The sequence below is a fragment of the Xiphophorus hellerii genome, chromosome 23, assembly GCF_003331165.1.
Source record: "Xiphophorus hellerii strain 12219 chromosome 23, Xiphophorus_hellerii-4.1, whole genome shotgun sequence".
NCBI classification, from domain to species: Eukaryota; Metazoa; Chordata; class Actinopteri; order Cyprinodontiformes; family Poeciliidae; genus Xiphophorus; species Xiphophorus hellerii.
The window spans coordinates 19,908,393-19,927,243 of record NC_045694.1 but is presented as its reverse complement, the minus strand read 5'-3'; the positions used below and the strand labels follow the sequence as shown (position 1 = coordinate 19,927,243).

At 39.6% G+C, this 18,851-nt stretch overlaps 2 protein-coding genes across 3 annotated transcripts; both read left to right on the top strand.

Annotated features, from left to right (window-relative positions):
* The first annotated feature begins 287 nt into the window (after nt 1-287).
* On the top strand, nt 288-4,549 carry LOC116714879 (serine/threonine-protein phosphatase 2A catalytic subunit beta isoform-like). Of its 2 annotated transcripts, none has more exons than XM_032555665.1 (8): nt 288-394; nt 486-730; nt 1,708-1,917; nt 2,126-2,299; nt 2,395-2,484; nt 3,175-3,336; nt 3,660-3,778; nt 3,885-4,549. In XM_032555665.1, exons 2-8 carry the CDS (start codon nt 629-631, stop codon nt 3,955-3,957), a joined length of 930 nt encoding a protein of 309 aa, XP_032411556.1. In that variant the 5' UTR covers nt 288-394; nt 486-628; the 3' UTR covers nt 3,958-4,549. The 2 variants fall into 2 exon arrangements, with proteins under 2 accessions (XP_032411556.1, XP_032411557.1); XM_032555666.1 differs by having other exon boundaries at nt 325-404.
* Nucleotides 4,550-5,976: 1,427 nt separating this feature from the next.
* sfxn1 (sideroflexin 1) lies at nt 5,977-18,303 on the top strand. The gene is made up of 11 exons (XM_032554469.1): nt 5,977-6,099; nt 10,261-10,430; nt 10,501-10,671; nt 11,740-11,838; nt 11,940-12,015; nt 12,176-12,261; nt 12,914-13,041; nt 13,130-13,179; nt 13,364-13,413; nt 14,432-14,479; nt 14,572-18,303. The coding sequence occupies exons 2-11, from the start codon at nt 10,267-10,269 to the stop codon at nt 14,666-14,668; spliced, it is 969 nt and encodes a 322-aa protein (XP_032410360.1). The 5' UTR covers nt 5,977-6,099; nt 10,261-10,266; the 3' UTR covers nt 14,669-18,303.
* The last annotated feature ends 548 nt before the right edge of the window (nt 18,304-18,851 follow it).

The following is an 18,851-nucleotide window of genomic DNA, read 5'->3' as shown; positions in this document are numbered from 1 at the left end:
AAAAACATCTTAATGACCCCCAAGTTACAGAAGCCTCTGTAGAACGACGAAAGAAAAATCTTTACAAACAATTTACAGAAAAATATAAATACCGTCCAATGTTTCAACTTCACAATATTTGACCGCTTTTCCCTCCCCGGCGTGTAAATGGTGCGGACCCACATGTACTGAGATACTTGTAATGTCTGTTGATATTTACATGATAAAATAGTGTTAATTTTTATAATCCAAACAGAGAATATAGTTCAGTGTGTAATTTAATATAGCTATTCATACCTTTAACATTTTTTAAATTATTATTAAACTAAGACACTCCTTTGATCCACGCTGGGCGCGGTGACATCATTAAAAAAAAAAAATACGCGTTGATCTGCAGTGTCGCTTTCCGATCAAGGTAAGCAAAGGTGAGCTTCTTGGTTATTTTCTGTGATAACGAGCAGCACTGTTAGTGCATGTAAATATAAAAAAACATCTGTATTAACCAGCTGCAAGGAACGGGGGAACCACTCCCATCCCAGTCCTCCTCCATCACCACCACCACCTGCTGGGAGACGCAGAGCAGTCACAACTTACCTACCTACCGGGTTTCCTGCGGGCTTAAAGCTGGTCGGCTTGCAGGCTGACAAGCATGGATGACAAATCCTTCACCAAGGAGGTGGACGGCTGGATCGAACAGCTGAATGAATGCAAACAGCTAACAGAGAACCAGGTTAAACTCCTGTGTGAGAAGGTAAACACTGCTAATGTTTAATGGCTAGCGGACAGCTAGCTGGCACGTCTTCTGAATATCCGACTTAGAAGGGGATATTTTCCGCAACAACAGAAACCATTTGACTGCAGCCTCCATGTTCGAGAGATGCTACTCGAATATGAAGAAATGCCTTCAGTTTGTTTTGCATACTGGTTCCTTCACCAAACGCTCTGGCAGACTCGGGGAATAACCTGCTGCACGATCCGAAAGATGACAACAGCTATTGGTTTCTCCAGATCTTGTTCATAATACCTATAATTCCACCATTGGTGAATTTTGATGTGGGCCATAGACAATTGCCCAGGGCAGCATTAGATGGGGAAGCATGAGCACGAAATAAATAAATAAAAAATAAAAAATCAGTTGCACCTTGAACAAGTTTTCTATTGCTTTTATATACATGCAGTGGGGAGATGGTGCTGCTTGGTGTTTCGGGAAGCTAGGAAAATAATTTTTGCCAGGCTGTAATGCATTTTATCATGCTCCAGATTCTTAGATAATTTCCTACATTTTAAGTGCCTGGAAGGCAGCAGAAGGAGGGGCTTGTCCGAGGTGCAAGTTAGAGAATCTTGCTAAACAGAAGACCTGTCACCTGGATAATTATAATTATAATAATGTCACTAAGAATATAAAATAATTACCAGTATAGTTTTGTTGGAGTTTTCACATAAACGTCTTTGATTTAAAGAATGTTGCACTTGTTTATTGTGACTTAAAACAAATTTAGAGTCATTGATGGCTCTCCTTTAGCTTCCATGTCATTCCTGTCCATTTTTCTTTCTCAATTAAAATATTTAGAAACTGCCAACTTTCTCTTTCTCTTTCATCTTATGTCTCAAGTAAGGTTACAAGTCTTTTGTTCTTTGTCACTACCTGCTTTCCACATGTAAAGTATATCACTGGTTTCTGTGGCGGTACCAGTATGATCTTGAGTTTCTCTCGGCTCTTTGTTCCAGGCCAAAGAAATTCTTACAAAGGAGTCCAATGTACAGGAGGTGAGATGTCCGGTGACCGTCTGTGGAGATGTCCACGGGCAGTTTCACGACCTCATGGAGCTGTTCAAGATTGGAGGGAAGTCTCCAGACACCAACTACCTCTTCATGGGAGACTATGTTGACAGAGGCTACTACTCTGTGGAGACAGTAACACTGCTGGTTTCTTTAAAGGTTAAACTTCTAACATTAATGCATATTTAAAGCCAAGTTGCTATAAATTTATTTATTTTTTTCTTCAATTGTGAGCCTTTGTGTTCAATATTTTAATGTTATTGGAGAAACTGGTTCTGAACGCTGGGAATATGAGTCTGCAAATTAATCTTGTCATAAAACAATGTCTATGAACCCTTTGAAAGTGCATTATTTTCTGTTTGAATAGGTACGATTTCCTGAAAGAATCACAATTCTCAGAGGGAACCATGAGAGTAGACAGATCACGCAAGTGTATGGTTTCTATGACGAGTGCCTGAGGAAGTATGGAAACGCTAATGTCTGGAAGTACTTCACAGACCTTTTTGACTATCTGCCCCTCACCGCACTAGTAGATAACCAGGTAACATGTGAACGTGGAGTACTGTAGAGGAGAGTACTCAGAGTTATGTAACAACCAAAAATAAAGACTCATGTATTTACTCCCCTGTCCTTAAGATTTTCTGCCTTCATGGAGGATTGTCCCCCTCTATAGACACACTGGAGCACATCAGAGCGCTGGATCGGTTACAGGAGGTTCCTCATGAGGTACACTCACCCCATAGCAATTTAAACCATCGGCTGGCATAATGTAATTTCTATATCAGCTGTATTTGTAAAGACAAATGGCAGGAAATAAACAAATTCAGTTGTGCATGTAGCATTGGCACTTGGCTAGGGGATGTGTTGATACGGCCGACTCTGCTGATCCAAAATTATCCTAGACTTTGTTTTGGAGTGCGCATTGGACACATATTCCCTCTGAGTTATCTCAGAGGAAACGTTTGCCAACCACTAATCAATCTTCCTTGGCTATTTCAGTCCTCGAACTTAAATCCCGAAGAAATCCTGAGGAGTTGAAGGAGAAAAACCAAAAGAGAGAACCCAGCATGCTGGTCCATCTCAAGCTCTAAAATCCACTTCCAATTGTTAATAGTCATTGTCTTGCAAATTGAAATGGATGAATTACATTGTCAGCATGTCATCAACGTCTACAAAGGTTTCATAAAAGAACAATTCATTTGATTCAAATATATTCAAGTAGTGGAACATCCAAAAAGAGGCTGGGCACTGTCCCCAGATGTCCAACATTGGACACCATTGCTCTGGGGAGAGTATGTAGAGAGGAGTAGTGTTTCTGTAGGTTCAAAACTAATGTTAAAGAGTAGAGAGTGATGTATATGTACGTATAAAGTCAGGGATGTTTCACCAACACTGACACTTTGCTCCATGTCTTAGGGTCCTATGTGTGACCTGTTATGGTCTGACCCAGATGACCGTGGTGGCTGGGGAATCTCACCTCGTGGTGCCGGCTATACATTTGGCCAGGATATATCTGAGACTTTCAACCATGCAAACGGCTTAACTTTAGTTTCAAGAGCCCACCAGCTGGTGATGGAGGTACTGTGACTTTCACTGCTCCCTGAATAATAAGAAACGGGTTCTAAATGACTGATGCTGTTCTTTAGACATAAATACCACGAGATTCTCTTCATACAACACGTGCATTAATCTGAAATTCAACCCCAACTGGTTAAGCAGGCCTTTGCATTCGGTTTATTGGGAAACATAAATATGTTTGAATAGTTTTTAGCTCCTAGTCATGTTCCAGATGCTTACAGATAATCATGCCCATATCTAAACAACCATGGAAACAGGATTGCATCTTAAACACCATTTATGGCCCCAACAGTTAGTAACACTTAGCTTATCTCTTGATCCAGGGTTTTAATTGGTGCCACGACCGCAACGTAGTGACAATTTTCAGTGCACCAAATTACTGTTATCGTTGTGGGAACCAGGCAGCAATCATGGAGCTCGATGATACCCTGAAGTACTCCTTGTAAGTGCAGTTTCTCTTCTAAATCCAAATATTCTAGTGGAACTCTGCTGTTTTGTAAATGCAAAATACATTTATAAATGATGATTTGGTCTGATGTATCCTTTAGCCTCCAGTTTGACCCTGCGCCTCGCAGAGGAGAGCCCCATGTGACGAGGCGCACACCGGACTACTTCCTGTAAACAACACGATGAGAGGTTGCACAGAGGCTGAAGAAAAGGAGGCCGTGGTGGTACACAGGCTTTGGGCCATGATATTGACTTTCACACACGTTTTCTTAATTTTTACCTGTCTGTGCATGAATTAAGTGCTTGGAATGATTGCCACTCTTTACTGTACTGTTACACTACCTGCTGGTATGTCAGGAAATAAAAAATATTACTGATGACGAGTTAGACTGTTTGACCAAATAAGGTCTTTAAACTGCATCCTGTATTTGGCATGACCTCATATCCAAGTGAAAGCATTATAGGTATTATTTTGTAGCCAAAGTACAACAGCATATTCTGGAAGTAGAATAATAAGGCTAAAAGCCAGAATTGTGTATGATCTATTAACACTTTTGTATTTGCTTCCTTTTTTTCTTTTTGCTGCATTGCATTGGAAGAATGTTCTTTTTATACTGTTTTAAGTAGTTCTGCTTCTGTTATCACAATGTATTTATTTAAACCTGCATTACTGCTGCAAACGATCTTACTTGTGTAGTATAACTTAATGTTTTTCAGCCAGAACTATCTAAAATAAAGAGTTTGGCATTCCCTCTCTCCCTCAACATTTATGGTGCATTCACTTTCTGTTCAGAGGTCAGATGTTTCAAGTTCACAGTTGGGGAAACTCAACAACAGAGGTCTCAGTATCAAGTATAGCTGCTGGACATACAGTAAAAAATGTAATGAAAGTCGTACATGTAATTATTTATGAACACTTCAAACATTTTTTTTTGTCATTAGACAAAACAGACATATAACTTTATGACACCCAAATGTGAACATGTTCTTTTGATGTTTGAACACATGAAATTGAGATAAATGAATCATTGTTTTGTATTTCTAATTAGCAGACTACTTACTACAACTTGGAGCAAATTTCACTGGCTTTCCAACTTGCAATTGGAACCTGTACAACTTTGTGTAATGTTGATGTTTTATGCTTGTTAAAGAAACATTTTAATTACTCTGATCTACAAGTATACTTGATGTGGACTGATACTAAATATTTCAGAATTGTAGAGTTTATAGATTTTTCTTGAGGGTAATAACTATAAATGCATCCAGACATCACTATCCCTCCTCTACCCAAGCTCTTATTCTTGTAACAGTATTTTTTTAGACAGAGAAAAATTGTTGGGTTCCTTCCCTTCCTGTCCAATTGAATGTATTCAACTGAGACATTCTTATCCTAATTTACATTCACATCAAAGATAATACATCAAAATATCCCAAAACAAATTTTACAATTGTTTATTTGCAATCAAACATATGGTAAATGAGAAAATATTTACATTTGTAAGTGGATCTGCTGCTTCTACTCGTTGTTCTCGACGTATGCCCAGATAAATCTCGGTCGAAATTAGAGTCACCACCTCAGAGTCACCACTAGATGGAGACAGAGTTCTTATTGTATTTCGCTGAAAACCATGAGATCATCGCAGTGATAGCCAGATTGTAAGACAAACTAGTTGATTTTATTGATTTTTACAACATATTTTGTCTATCTTTTGTACTTTGCATAAAATCACATGAATCTTTTTTATTGTCATTACTTTTATTGTTTCCATTATATATTTTAATCGAACTATTATTTATGTTCTGAACTAAAATGGCTTTTATTTTAGGACTTATCACCTTAGCATTGGTGTTCGCATACTTCTGCAATTTTCTCGCACAAGTGTGCAGATTGTATAAAGTTTTAACGCATTAATGATTTACTGCCTTGAAAATAAATTTCGCAGCAAAGCTACAGATTTAGCTGAAGTTGATGTCTACAAAATAAAAAGCTTGGCGTCAAAAACTGAGTGAACTGAGGGATTCTTGGTCACATAATATTTTCTTTAAATATCGCATTTCATTTAAAAGGAGGGGGCGTTCATTCCTTTTCTTCAAGACGCCTGTTTTTGGAGCATATAGAAGTGTGTTTTGCCGTGTGGATGGAGGCAGGACTTTTATTTTCCCGGGGAGCGTTTCCGGGCTGTGGGGAACGCTCCGTGTTGTTTGCTGTACCGACGCTGCTGCATGTAAAATTAGCTGGCTGCAGCCAGTTAGGGCCACCCTCTCTCTCTCTCTCACACACACACACACACACAGACTCCCGGAGCCCACAGTGCAGTAAGTAACCTGTGCATTTATCTGATTTGGATCCGCAGAGAGGAACCCCGCTTCCTCCGATCGGAGGGGACTCAAATCAGATGTCGTGGCTCCTCAAAATGCCTGCTGATACTAGTTGAATCCCGAGCGTCTCACAGCTGGATAATAGCTGGCCTCTGACAGATGTGGTTCCTTATTATGCTGCTAGAAATGAGGGAAGCTCTGGGTCTGATTGATTAGAAGAGGCTTTGTGCTAGTTGTTCTTCCAGATGTTCTTTCAGCTCCAGCTGCATTCAAGATCTGACTGGTCTATGTCTGGTTGGTTAAGACGCTGAAGTTGGCATCCGATTCGAAGCTTTCGCTACGGCACTTTGACTGAAGGGCGATTCTGCTAATTTAACCTCTCTGGTCTAAATGTAATCCGCTCTAGTTCTAAATCTGGATTATTTAGAATGGTCAAATTTAACCTGAATTAATTTGGATTTTGGTTTATTAATGTTGTTGGGGTATTTTGCACTCTTTAAATATTCTATAAAACATTTGTTATTTTTTTTTTGGAATCTTTATTCAATTTGTGAAAACTCAAGAAGGAGCAGTTTCATGCTTTTTTGGTCTTCATGGATTTTTATGGAGTTTGTCTTCTACCATACAAGTTACAAAATACAGAGATCAAAACTATGCAGAGTTTGTAAAATAGTTTCTGATTTCAGAAATCATTATTTGATTTATGAAAACTCCAAAAGAGAAATGTTATGGCTTTTTGTGCCTATGAAAGTTTATCTTGGATAAAGTTTAGCTTGAAAGGTACACCACCCGGACATACTTCTTCTACACTAATGACAAATTCCATAAAGAACAGTTTGTGAAACCTCTATTCAAATTGTAACTAGTCAAAGAAGTGTGATTTTACTTTCTTATTTCTTAATCACATTTTGAGGTGTGCCATTTTAAAAGTACTACATTAGATCAAACCTTTTACAGAATTACTTTTGTGTTGATTGCAGATTTAGTAGCATGCAGTTTGGTGTTTGTAAAACTTTTCAATTTGAGAAAATGACTCATTTATCTTAAGATCATGTCACGATTGGTCCAGTTTGACAGAATCTTACCAGGTCAAATCCAGACAAAGTTATTTGACTGATGACTGATTCAATGAAGCAATATTTGTAGTTTTAGTTTTTTAAGACATGTTTTGGTTTCACATCATCTTGAGTCCAGCTTACAAAATACAACTTTTCAGAGTTGTTCTATATTGTTGGATTCTATCAAATGCTTTTGAAAACCTTTATAACCATTTGCATAAACTCCCTCTAGAAAATTGTGAGTTAATATTTTGGTCCTGAGATCACTTTGCAAAGTTTGAAAATAACTCCAGCTCAGATCAGAAAATGACAAAAATTGTTTTACACATAACAGATTCTATATAACAGTTCTTGATAATAAAAAAAAGACTTGCAAAAACAATAGGAGGTTTTCATAAAATATGAAATGGGTTTTATAGACCCATACAATTCTAGTTTCAAACAATCGATCGATCAATCAATCAATCAAGTGTATTTAGATAACACTTCAGCATCAGTGCAGTTCAAAGTGCTTTAAATCAGAAAAACACAAAGGCATCATAAACACACAATAAAGTCCTCAAAATGTAATATTTCTAACTCTAAGGAGTGTAATGCAGTCTGGACAGGTTATATGTAGCGGAATATCCCTTTACTGAAGAGCAGAATCCGACACTTCTAATCAGATGCTAACTTCAGCGTCGTTGAGCAATGAGTGTATCCAACGTGTTTACGCTGCGATCACTGACAGAAAGCTGCAGCGTATAAACAGTAGAAAGTCACTCTTATACTATCCTCTGTGATGCTGCTTGTGTTCATTATGTGATTAATGTATCTCGAGTTGCTGTGAATTTCAGGTTAATGTGTAGCCACGAAGGCTCCCTGTGATTGGCTGAGAGTGAGGGCAGAAGCAGCTCAGGGTCTGCAGATTAAAGACCGACAGTGAACAAAGTTCAGTCCTCTCATGTCACATCAATATGTCTGTCTCAGCGTCAGATTAATGCTATCAATATATTGACCAATGTGGCGCACAGAAGCAACTTTATGAAGCAGTTAAAAACTTAAATTCTTGCAGCTGATTGTCATGATGCTGGATTCCTCCTCTCTTTCATCAAGTGTGATCCAAATGATGCAATACCTCACCGGGGTTTCATGCTGGTGCACAGAATTTAGAAAAAAACCCCCACTAATACTCAGAAATGGTAGGAAAATATACCAAATCATTTGAACTTTGCTATTTTAACACTGGCACTACATGTCACTGAGAAACCTAACAACAAATAAAAAACTAAAAACTGCTGACACTGCACTAGCGCACTAGCGGTAGTGATGAAATGCCTAAATGCACCCTGTCATTCACACCTTGTACCACCATCTTCAGCAGCAGGAACTTCAAGTAGCTTTAGAACATCATGTCCATTTAATGAGATTGTCATGTTGTTTTATCCAAAACTCTCTTAAGGTCCCACCAATCAACACTGGGCTTTGACTTGGTCATTGTAACACTTTGTTCCCTTGCTTTGCAGCCATTCTGATGTAGATTTGTTGTAGTGTCCCCCCCGCTCCCCCCTTGCTGTTGGTGCTATTTAGCTACACATTACATTTAATTTGGGCAAGCTTTCCCTTTCAAAAAATAATTAGAACCTAATTTAATTCAAGTACAAGTAAGGACAATTCAAATATCAACAATAGTTTGAGAATCATGATGTGGTGTTTGCCTTTTACCCAACATGGTGCTGTGCATTATGCCTGGTCATTTGCATTCTAGTCTCTTCTGTGCTAAGGAAATTGTTTCAGTGGTACTCTGGTTCACTCATGAGCAACTCTGGAAAGCTAAGCTTATTAACATATGCCATATGAAACTAAATATGCTTGTTCAGTATTTATCTAGCTGACCTACAATGGACTTTAACATTTAACATCAGAACCACATTTCTTGGATGGTTTCACTTTGGGGTGAATTTGTATTCTACCTGGAAGGTCAAAACCTCTTTTGGAGTTTTCTACTTGAAATGAACCTTTCTTCCTGTAAAATAAAAAGCTTCAAATAGCCTTTAACGAGACTGATAACCCTCCTCAGATTGATGAGAAGCAATAATTTCCTGAAATCGTTGCTGATATGTTTCCCCCTGAATGTATTAACACATACTGTATATGTTCAGGGCAGCAAAAGGACAACCTCCTGCTTTTATAGATCAGAAATAGATCCATATTACTCAGGTGCGTCAACATCTGCCTGCTTATTTTGGCTTTAAATCCCTTGGAAGCAGCAAATATGCATTTTGTTTTCCTGCAACTCTTTCTGCCTAGTTGGTTGCCAAATCTACAGCAAAACTCAATCAAATAACTTCTATGGTGTTTTAAACTGCTACTTTTCTTACTTCCTGTAGCAGCTAGCTGTGTTGCAATGCTAATACCAGCTTGTTTGCAGTGCAGTAACATAATCAGAATTACTCAGTATCTTTGCTTACGAAGAGTTTGAGCCCAATGCTTCACCACGCTAATGATTATAACGACCTTTACTCGGAATAATGAGCGTCCTGCTTTGCACATCTATAATAATTCTCTTCTCTGTTTGACTTTGCAGTCTTATTGTTTTTTGTCTCTTATATGAAAGTAGGCTGAGAGGAAAGGGGGAAAGACATGCGGCAAATGTCGGGTCCGGGAATCGAACCAGCGACGGCCGCGTCGCGGACTCAAGGCCTCCAAATATGGGTCACGCTATCCCCTACGCCACCACAGCACGCCCCATTGCTGTTATATTGTTAAAGAACTTTTTCTTTCATAAAATGCAAAGTTACGTGACTAAAAGCACACTTTCTACACTCAGCAGGGTCTGATTTACTGATGTAAATCCTCCAATCCCTTTAAGGCTTTCTGCAAACTGCTGTTGAGTTACAGTCTGAGATTTACCCTTTTGCTGCACTCATGGCTGGGTGCCTAACAATCCTTGTGCCAAGTCTGGCCATTGCCATGGCAACATTATACTGAACTGAAAGGAGCATTGTATCTCTCTAGTACTACTCCTCTGACTTCTTTCCCCCAAATAGAAGTCATTTGTACTGGAGGGACACCCGGCACTCACGGACACCTTTCATCTTTTTACCATTTCTCTCTGTAGATAAATATGGCAGCCGAGCTATCAACCTCCATAAACATCAAGGAGCCCCGGTGGGACCAGAGCACATTTATTGGTCGAGCCAAACATTTCTTCACCGTCACAGACCCGAGGAACATCCTCCTGACCAACGAACAACTCTCACATGCACATTCAATCATCACTGACTACAGGTAAAGCAGTTCAGCAGGAACAAGGAGTGACTTTGGGAAGAGGTTTGCTCACATGTTCTCGATCTCGCAGAAAAGGCATCGTTTCGCCGGGTCTGACGGAAGATGAACTGTGGAGGGCCAAATATGTTTTCGACTCGGCCTTTCATCCCGACACCGAGGAGAAGATGATTCTGATCGGCCGCATGTCGGCTCAGGTTCCCATGAACATGACGATCACTGGGTGTATGATGACGTTTTATAAGTAAGATCTGCACACACCTCATGACTTGGTGAACATTGTTGGGAAGCTTTCTGATCTGTTGCTTATTCAGTGCCTTGCAGAGCCTATTCATACCACTTTAACTTTTTTTCCACATTTTGCTACATTATAAAACATTAGTGAACAAACAGCATCATAAAGACCAAGGAATACAGCAGACAGATCAGAGATAGAGAAGTTATAAAACACCTAGGAAAGGACTGTTCTGAATACTTTCGAAATATGAGAAGATTATGGCAACACTTAAAATCTACCCTAAGAAGATCACTGATTAGAAAACCAGGCAGTAGACCAGTGGTCCACCGACTGAAGGAGCAGCATGGATCCACAACTCAGGTAGGACAATCAAGAGAAACATCCTCTGTGCACTCTACAAATCTGGCTTTCATGGAAGAGTGGCATGAAGAAAGCAATTCTTGAAAGGAGGACAGAAATGGTGGTTTTGGAGTTTGGCACTAGCCAGGGTGGAGGTTGACCCTCAGACCAGGTAACGACCCTCAACGTACATCCAGGGATACAATAACATGCCTTAGATCAAAGCATATTAATTGTTTAAGAATGGCCTAGTCAAAGTTTAGACCAAAATCCATTTGAGATTCTGCTGCAAAACTTGACCAGATTCCGTCCATTCAGTCTGACTGAAAATGAGGTATTTTTGCAAATAAAATTAAAAAAAAAGTTTTTTAAGCTGGTAGAAACATACCGCAAAACACTTGCAAGTGTATATAATAAGAAGGGTAGTTCATATCCAAAAGTATTAACTCAGAGAGGCTAGATAAAAAGATCCTGCAATTTTCTAGTTCTAATTGATAAAATCCTTAAACCTATGTGGGTTTTTTTCTACCGATTCATCACATAAAGTCCTGATACTATACATTGAAATTTGTGACTATACTATGTATAGAGATTAAAAATGAATACTTTGCAAGGCACTATAAATCACCTTATGGATCATATTATAAAACTTTGAGTCCTGTTTGCAACAAGAACGTCAGTGAGTGCTGATTTTATTTTGTAGTCAAACACAGACGACTTGTGTTCTTCTCACAGGACAACTCCTGCTGTGCTGTTCTGGCAGTGGATCAATCAGTCCTTCAATGCAATAGTGAACTACACCAACAGGAGCGGTGACGCTCCAATCACAGTCAGGTAGGAGACAGCAGCTGCAGCGCGGACTCTTCCACGCACGGATTAACCCTTTAATTTAACCGCTCCTGTGCTTTGGTTTAATGCGACTTTTCTGTTTGCAGTCAGCTTGGCACAGCTTATGTCTCTGCTACCACAGGGGCAGTCGCCACCGCTCTAGGACTAAATGCACTAACAAAGGTACCACTTCATCTAACCCCGTAACGCATCCCATTATAATGGCAGCTCTTGTGTGGACTCTTTGATGGACATGCTGCTGTTTGATGGGGAAAGCGTCAAGTCCAGCCTCAGAGACGAAGCAGTCAGATGAATCCGTCTCCTGTCTTTTGCTCTCCTGCAGCACGTGTCTCCGCTGATTGGACGGTTCGTTCCGTTTGCTGCTGTAGCGGCTGCTAACTGTATCAACATCCCGCTGATGAGACAAAGGTGAGGAGGGAATATGCTCGCTTAGCCTTGTTGTTGTAGAACAGCATCACTTCCAAGCGCCTGGTTGGGATATATTCAATAAAGAAGCATGTATCCTGATAAGGCTTTTGAAAATTTAAAATAGTTTTAAAGTAGCTTTTGAAACTAACAATGTTTCAGCAGGTACAACATAAGCTCTAATTTCTGAAGTAAGATGTTTTTATTGGTCTGATGTAACTTTCTATTCTTACATATCATGTTTTCATGAGCTGGAAGCTGAAAATCACTACAAATTACAGAAATTAATGCTTGGAAGCCTCAGCCTCTGTGGTATTCATCTGTATACAGTGTTCAACTTAGCGAATTAGATTAGTGAATTTTCAGTAATACTCCAATTTACTGAATATGACTAAAGATAGAGCCAGATACTACTAATGGAGGCATGGTGACCTCAAAATACTACTTTTTGTTTGAAATCTCTAAGATTAAGATAATTTTACTGCCTTCTTTGCCATCCTCCTCACTGTGAGTGTTTGGTCAGATTTATTTCTGACCAGACAGATATGAAATCAAAGTGTCTAGAAACTCTAATCAACTTGAGAATCATTTTCTATCACAACATTTAATGAAAGGTGCTGCATAAACGAAGCTTGATTGGTTGATTTGTCTTCAGAGAACTTCAACATGGGATTCCCATAACAGACGAAAATGACAACAGATTAGGAGAGTCAACAAAAGCTGCTCAGCAGGCTATCTCTCAGGTCGTGGTCTCCAGGATCCTCATGGCTTCTCCAGGAATGGGTATGAATCTCTCTGTTTGGTCAGATTTTATATTAACAATTTGAGTTGCACGCTCTGCGAAAGTCATGCTTCATTGGTCTCTTTCCAGCCATCCCTCCATTTTTAATGAATCACCTGGAAAAGAAGGCTTTCCTGAAGGTAAGCAAGAGCTGCACTCTTCAAGACAAAAAGCGGCGCTCCCATGAAGCTAAACAGTCGGTTGACGTTGGCCCCCTTTCAGCCTCGACCCGACAGAGGAATGAAAGGCGCTGAGACCGCTCTTGTATGGGAGTTCCCTGCTGCCTTTGTGTGCCTCGGTCATTTTTCTGCCTTGTCTTTTCAGAGGTTTCCATGGATGAGTGCACCCATTCAAGTCAGCCTGGTGGGATTCTGGTGAGTGGTCAGAGATGGCCCACCTGATAAGCTCTCATGAGAGTCCTCTCAAATATCAGCCTAACTTCTCGCAGCAGAGACATTTGATCACCATAATCCTAGGATTGAAGCAGTAAACTGAGACCTTCAGATCACAGCGAAGGGGTTTAGATAAAATGCTTTGTTTCCTCTTTTGAAAAATGATTCATCTGCACATCGCTTCAGAGGTTCAAGTTAAAACTACGGTCAGCATTTTTTCCGATACGATGATGGTCGTTAGCAGCGCTCACTGCAGTATAACAAACCATTGAAAAAGAAGGCACTCCCCATCTTAAGTACGAGTATAAGGGTTTAAGTATAAGGCATAAAAATGATAAAACCGCAGAACAAAACTGGAAAACTTGTGTATCAATAACTAAGTACATAACTGAGCTTTCATTTAAGCATCAGCTGTGAGACGGAAGACCTCACGTTGGACTCCACAAAACAAACGCGAATCATCACACCTCTACCACCGTGCTTGACAGTTAGCATGAACGTGTTTTTGTTTAGGATTGTTATGGTCAAGCATATTTACCATAACAAAAATAGCTGTTCAACGGACCTTGTTACTAGAAGTCCTGCAGTTCATTCAGATGCAGCTTTGCAATCGTAAGTTGTGTCGCCATGTTGAAACTATGAAACAAGAAACTAAGGAGAATGTGCTAAGATGCCCACTCCTGGGAACACTCGCACCTGTTTTTCCTCTTGAGAGTAATCTATGTTTACTCTCTACTGCAACTACTTTTCCTCATAAATCCCATAAGGGCGTTCTTACTTTTTCACACAATGTTTTTTATTTTTAGTAGAATCAGTTGAATGTTTTGGACCAAATCATCACTATAAGTCCTGATATGTAAATCTTTTAAACTGAGAGAAGGTGTACTTTCTTTTTCTCAGGACTGCAAGTGCAAATCTTTGTGCCCTATATGGTCCACTTGTATAACAGCTCACTCTGATAGCACAACCACATTTATTGTCTTTGTTGTTCTTTGTTCAGCCTGGTGTTTGCCACTCCTTTGTGCTGCGCATTGTTCCCTCAGAAGAGGTGAGTGAGTTTATAACTCTGCTCCGATAAGAGTCGCCGCCGACAAAACTCAATCTGAGCCGCGTTAACTCTTCCCTCCCCGTCCGATCCAGCTCCATGTCCGTCAGCCGCTTGGAGCCAGAGCTGCAGGAGAAAATCCGGGCCAGCCACCCAGGAGTGGAGCGGGTCTACTTCAACAAAGGGCTATGAGCGCGCATCCAAACACCGCCATAGGTCAGCTGCAGACTCGGCCCTCACCGCTCTGACTACTCTCCTCATTCAGTGTGCCAAAGTTAGGTTTTCTTGTCTTATTTCCAACATTCACATCCAGATCTTGGGTCTCCCTGTCACAGTCAGTCTCTGTTAAAAAAATAAATAAATCAGGGCCAAATATTTGCTTTGATCAATTATTATTATTATTAATTTTTTTTTTGCAAAGCGATTCTTGCACAGGGCTTGATGAAATGATTTAAAGGGGCAGTATTATGCCATTTCAAAGCATAATCAAGCAACTGTCACCATAAGTTGTTATAGAAATGCTGCTTATATCCAACATGACTTAAAAGAAATTTGACATTACAACTTAATGCCTGTGTCTCTTTAAGAAGCTCCTGCTCTTGCTCCGCCTTCAGGTAGTCATTACAACATTTTTCCATTAAGCCTTTAACAACATTTCTTACCAGAATTGCACTGAATAAGTAGGTCTTATGTTGAGCTTAGTAGATGCACAGTTCCACCAGGTGTTTTCTAATTGCTGCTGCTGCTAGTCTGAAGGCATGAGTGTGGGAGTCGTGGAGAAGGGGTGCTCTGTAATGCGGAAGCTCGGCTTGCAGACTGCAGCTGGAGGAGCTTTGCGGAAAAGACATAACTCTGTGAGAGCAAGTGTTTTGTACCGCTATTCGTGAGATTAAAGGATTTCTCAAACATGCATGAAAGAATCAAGGCAACACTCAAAAGTATGTTGTTGAGAAGGGAATTACACTAGAACATGCCGACTTTACTTAGCACTGCCCCTTTAATGTTCCCCCCCAGCGGGTTTGTTGTGACCTGTGTGAACTTGTTTGAAGTGAACATTTCTTCTGTGCAGTGTTTAGTTTGGTGACTCGTTGCTCGTTTGATCCCATGAATCACTGTATTTCAGGTTGGCAGACAGTTTTTAACCCACCTACATTGTAACTGGTACAAAACACGCAGGGTTTTTCTCTTTGTTGTTGCCAAATTGGTACTGATGCTTTTTAAAAATCCATCTACAATTGCAACCTCTTGACCCGAGTTCCTTTAGGAAAGTGATTACGTTAAAACGAGCCTCTCGACATCTAATCGTGTATCTTAAGCTGATTCTCAAGGGATCTGCCCTGTAAAAATGTGATGTAGCGACGGTTGCTGCCAATGATGGGCCAACATGGTGCTATTTGCTGTCTTAATAATTAATGTTTATTATATTATTTATTCTGCTCGCCAGACACACACGAACAAACCACTGCTCATGTGGAAATCCCGGAGAAGATCTTTTGGTTCTACCCAGCCACATCCTAACATTTATTGAGAGTTGCTTAATTTCTGTTGAACTTTTGCAAACCTGGGGACGTTTGACCACACGAAACAATTGCATAGAGGAGCAGATGGTTACATAAATGTTTCTTCTCACAAACTTTTTTGTGTTTCATTCTAAGTAGCACATAATTGAGAAGTGGAAGAAAAGAAATTATGCATGCTTTGTAAAATTCTTTCGCAAATAAAAATCTGAAAAGCTCAAGCTCACTCAGATTAGGTGGAGACATTTCTAAGCGTCAATTTTCAAGTCTTGCCATAGATTCTCAGTCGGCTACCGGTCTGGACTTTGACTGGACCATTCTGACTAATGAATGGGCTTTGATCCAAATCGTTTCTCTGTCGCTCAGGTTGAGTGTTTAGGGCCCAGTCACACATCATCTACCAGTCTTTTTCTAGACTTGTAGCTCTGTCCACCTTCCCATCAACTTGCAGCAGGGTCCCTGTCACAGCTGAAGAAAGGCTTACCCACTGCATGATGCTGCCACCACTATGCTTCAACTTTGAGAGAGGTGCTAGTTTCCTGTCTCACTTAGTGTTATTGAAGAAGCAACAGAGAACTTCTTATGTCTTTCTTCTTGCCTCTTTTTTTCTTAAAGGCCAGATTAGTGAAGTGAACTAGCAACAGTTGCCTTGACGACAGTTGTGGATCTGCAGCTCCTCCAAAAACTGGCCTATTAAATTTCTTCTGTGATTAATGCTGTCCCTGCTCGATCTGTTAGTTTAGCTGGACAGTCGGGTCTTACTCGTTTTGAAGTTGTGCCATGTTATTTTCATTTTCAGATGGTGGATTGGACAGTGCTTTAGGAGATGATTTCTAACTTAAAGTTTATTTCAACATCTCCAAAACGTGGCTTGTCTGCTGTGATTTTGTTCTTTCTGATGCTGTTGGTAAACATCGGGACTGTATTTTGTAATTAAGTGACTCCTTCAGATTTTATTCAAGGGTATCGGAATAAAGAGGGCTAAATACAAACACGGGGCTCTGTTTTTGGGGTTTTTGTTCATTAAAAATGTTCAAGGCCATGCATCGTTTTCCTTCCACTTCACGTTTATGTTCTTAGTGCTGCTCTATCAGAATCTCAATAAAAAACATTGAAGCTGATTGAAAACTAGTGTGACCTTTTGCACATGTATTTGGGAGTTTATATCTACCACTTTCAGGTATAAAACTGGAGAAAAGATGCACGAGAGAAGCATTAATGAAATCTGAGAATTCTTTTCAAGTTAAAACTTTGTTGACATTTTAACTCGTCATTTTATCCTGCTGAGTCTGAGGAATGTGAAAACTCTGCAGCAGCAGTCTCCAGCTCAGTGTTTTGTCTTTTGTCCAGACTGACAGATTAAACGCCAACTCTACAGTTACTTGAGCTCATAGTATATCTGAGTTCAAACCTCAATCAGATCAAGCAGTTTTTCTCTGGTCTTGTAACTTATTTTTCTCCTGTATTCAGATGACAGCTGTGTTTGGGCACTGTCGGGTGTTTGACCTCTCTTTTTTTCTTCCCCAAAAAATACTATTGTCATCAGTGAGCTATTCTTGTACAATATCCACCGTTAAGCATTATTAAAATCAGGGATAAGAGACAAATAAAAGATTAACTTGACGCCAGAAAACTTACATGCAATATTCATCCAAACAAATCCAACTTTTGGACTTTAAAATAAACCTTTAACTATATTTCTGAGGACCGGGCATGCAGTGAGATTGTGCTCCATTTACCACAGATGTTTACATTCCTAAATGACCATCGATTCAATCCTTGTGCAGTCCTTCCCCTTCCTGGTGTTTTAATGTTTTCTGTGATCTCCTCACATAAGTTGTGGTGTGAGTAACTTCACTTTAGACTGTGGGTGTTTTTAGGAGCTGTACCTGGCTGATTTGAAGTGAAGGTTATTCTTGTCTTCAAGGTACCTGAATGTAGTCCCAGGTGTTAAAAGATGTGTTGGTTTAGAAAAGCACAAACGAGCAACAAAATGCAGCACATTTTTAAAACTTGTTCATCTTTGATTGGTGAATGACAGTTTAAAAAAAAAACACACACAAAAAAAAACTTTCTTCCTTATTTGAAATGGATTAAAGCTGCATTTCATCAGATGGCTCTTTTTAAGTGTTGGAAGTTTAACCCTTAAGTTTCAGCCAAAAGAAGCATCACAACCAAAGTGATTCAAATGGACATGAGGGTAAAAAGTCATTTACTGTTTCATGTGAGAAAAACTGTGATTGTTCTGCAGTAACATGGGGTGATGTGATGTTAACAGTATCTGGGTGAAATAAAGGTAATTTAATCTGTTTTTTGTGTCGTCTGTTCATTTTAATCAGATGGCTCCACCTTTTGGTCACAGGCACAGGAGCATAATAAAAATGCAGGAATATTCAGAAAAAGTTGATTTATTTCAGAAATGCTTAAAAAAAAGAAGAAAATTCCACTTTACACTCACAGTGAAACATATAGTTTATTTCTGTTGCTTTTAAGGATTATTTCTTGCAGCTACTGAAAACTAAATTTATTTCCTGGAAGATGCATCTTTCATAAAACCAGTTAAGATGTCATGTTTTAATTACAGAAATGTTACATCCAGGACCATGTGTTGTCCTGGACTGTCGAGGGGAAGACTGCTGATGTCCAGCTGACAAGATTAGCCATGAAAGGTGGATAGTAAAGAAGCTGGTTGGTCAAGCAGTAATTCCTGCTTACTAAGGGAAAGTCAGTGGATGGGGAAAAAAAACCTAGACCAAGCACTTGATTTATATACATCCTGTACATTTACTCTTTCATACAAACTGTTTTTATTAGTCTTAAGTAATATTTTACAATGTTTAAAAACTAGATTTTGCCTT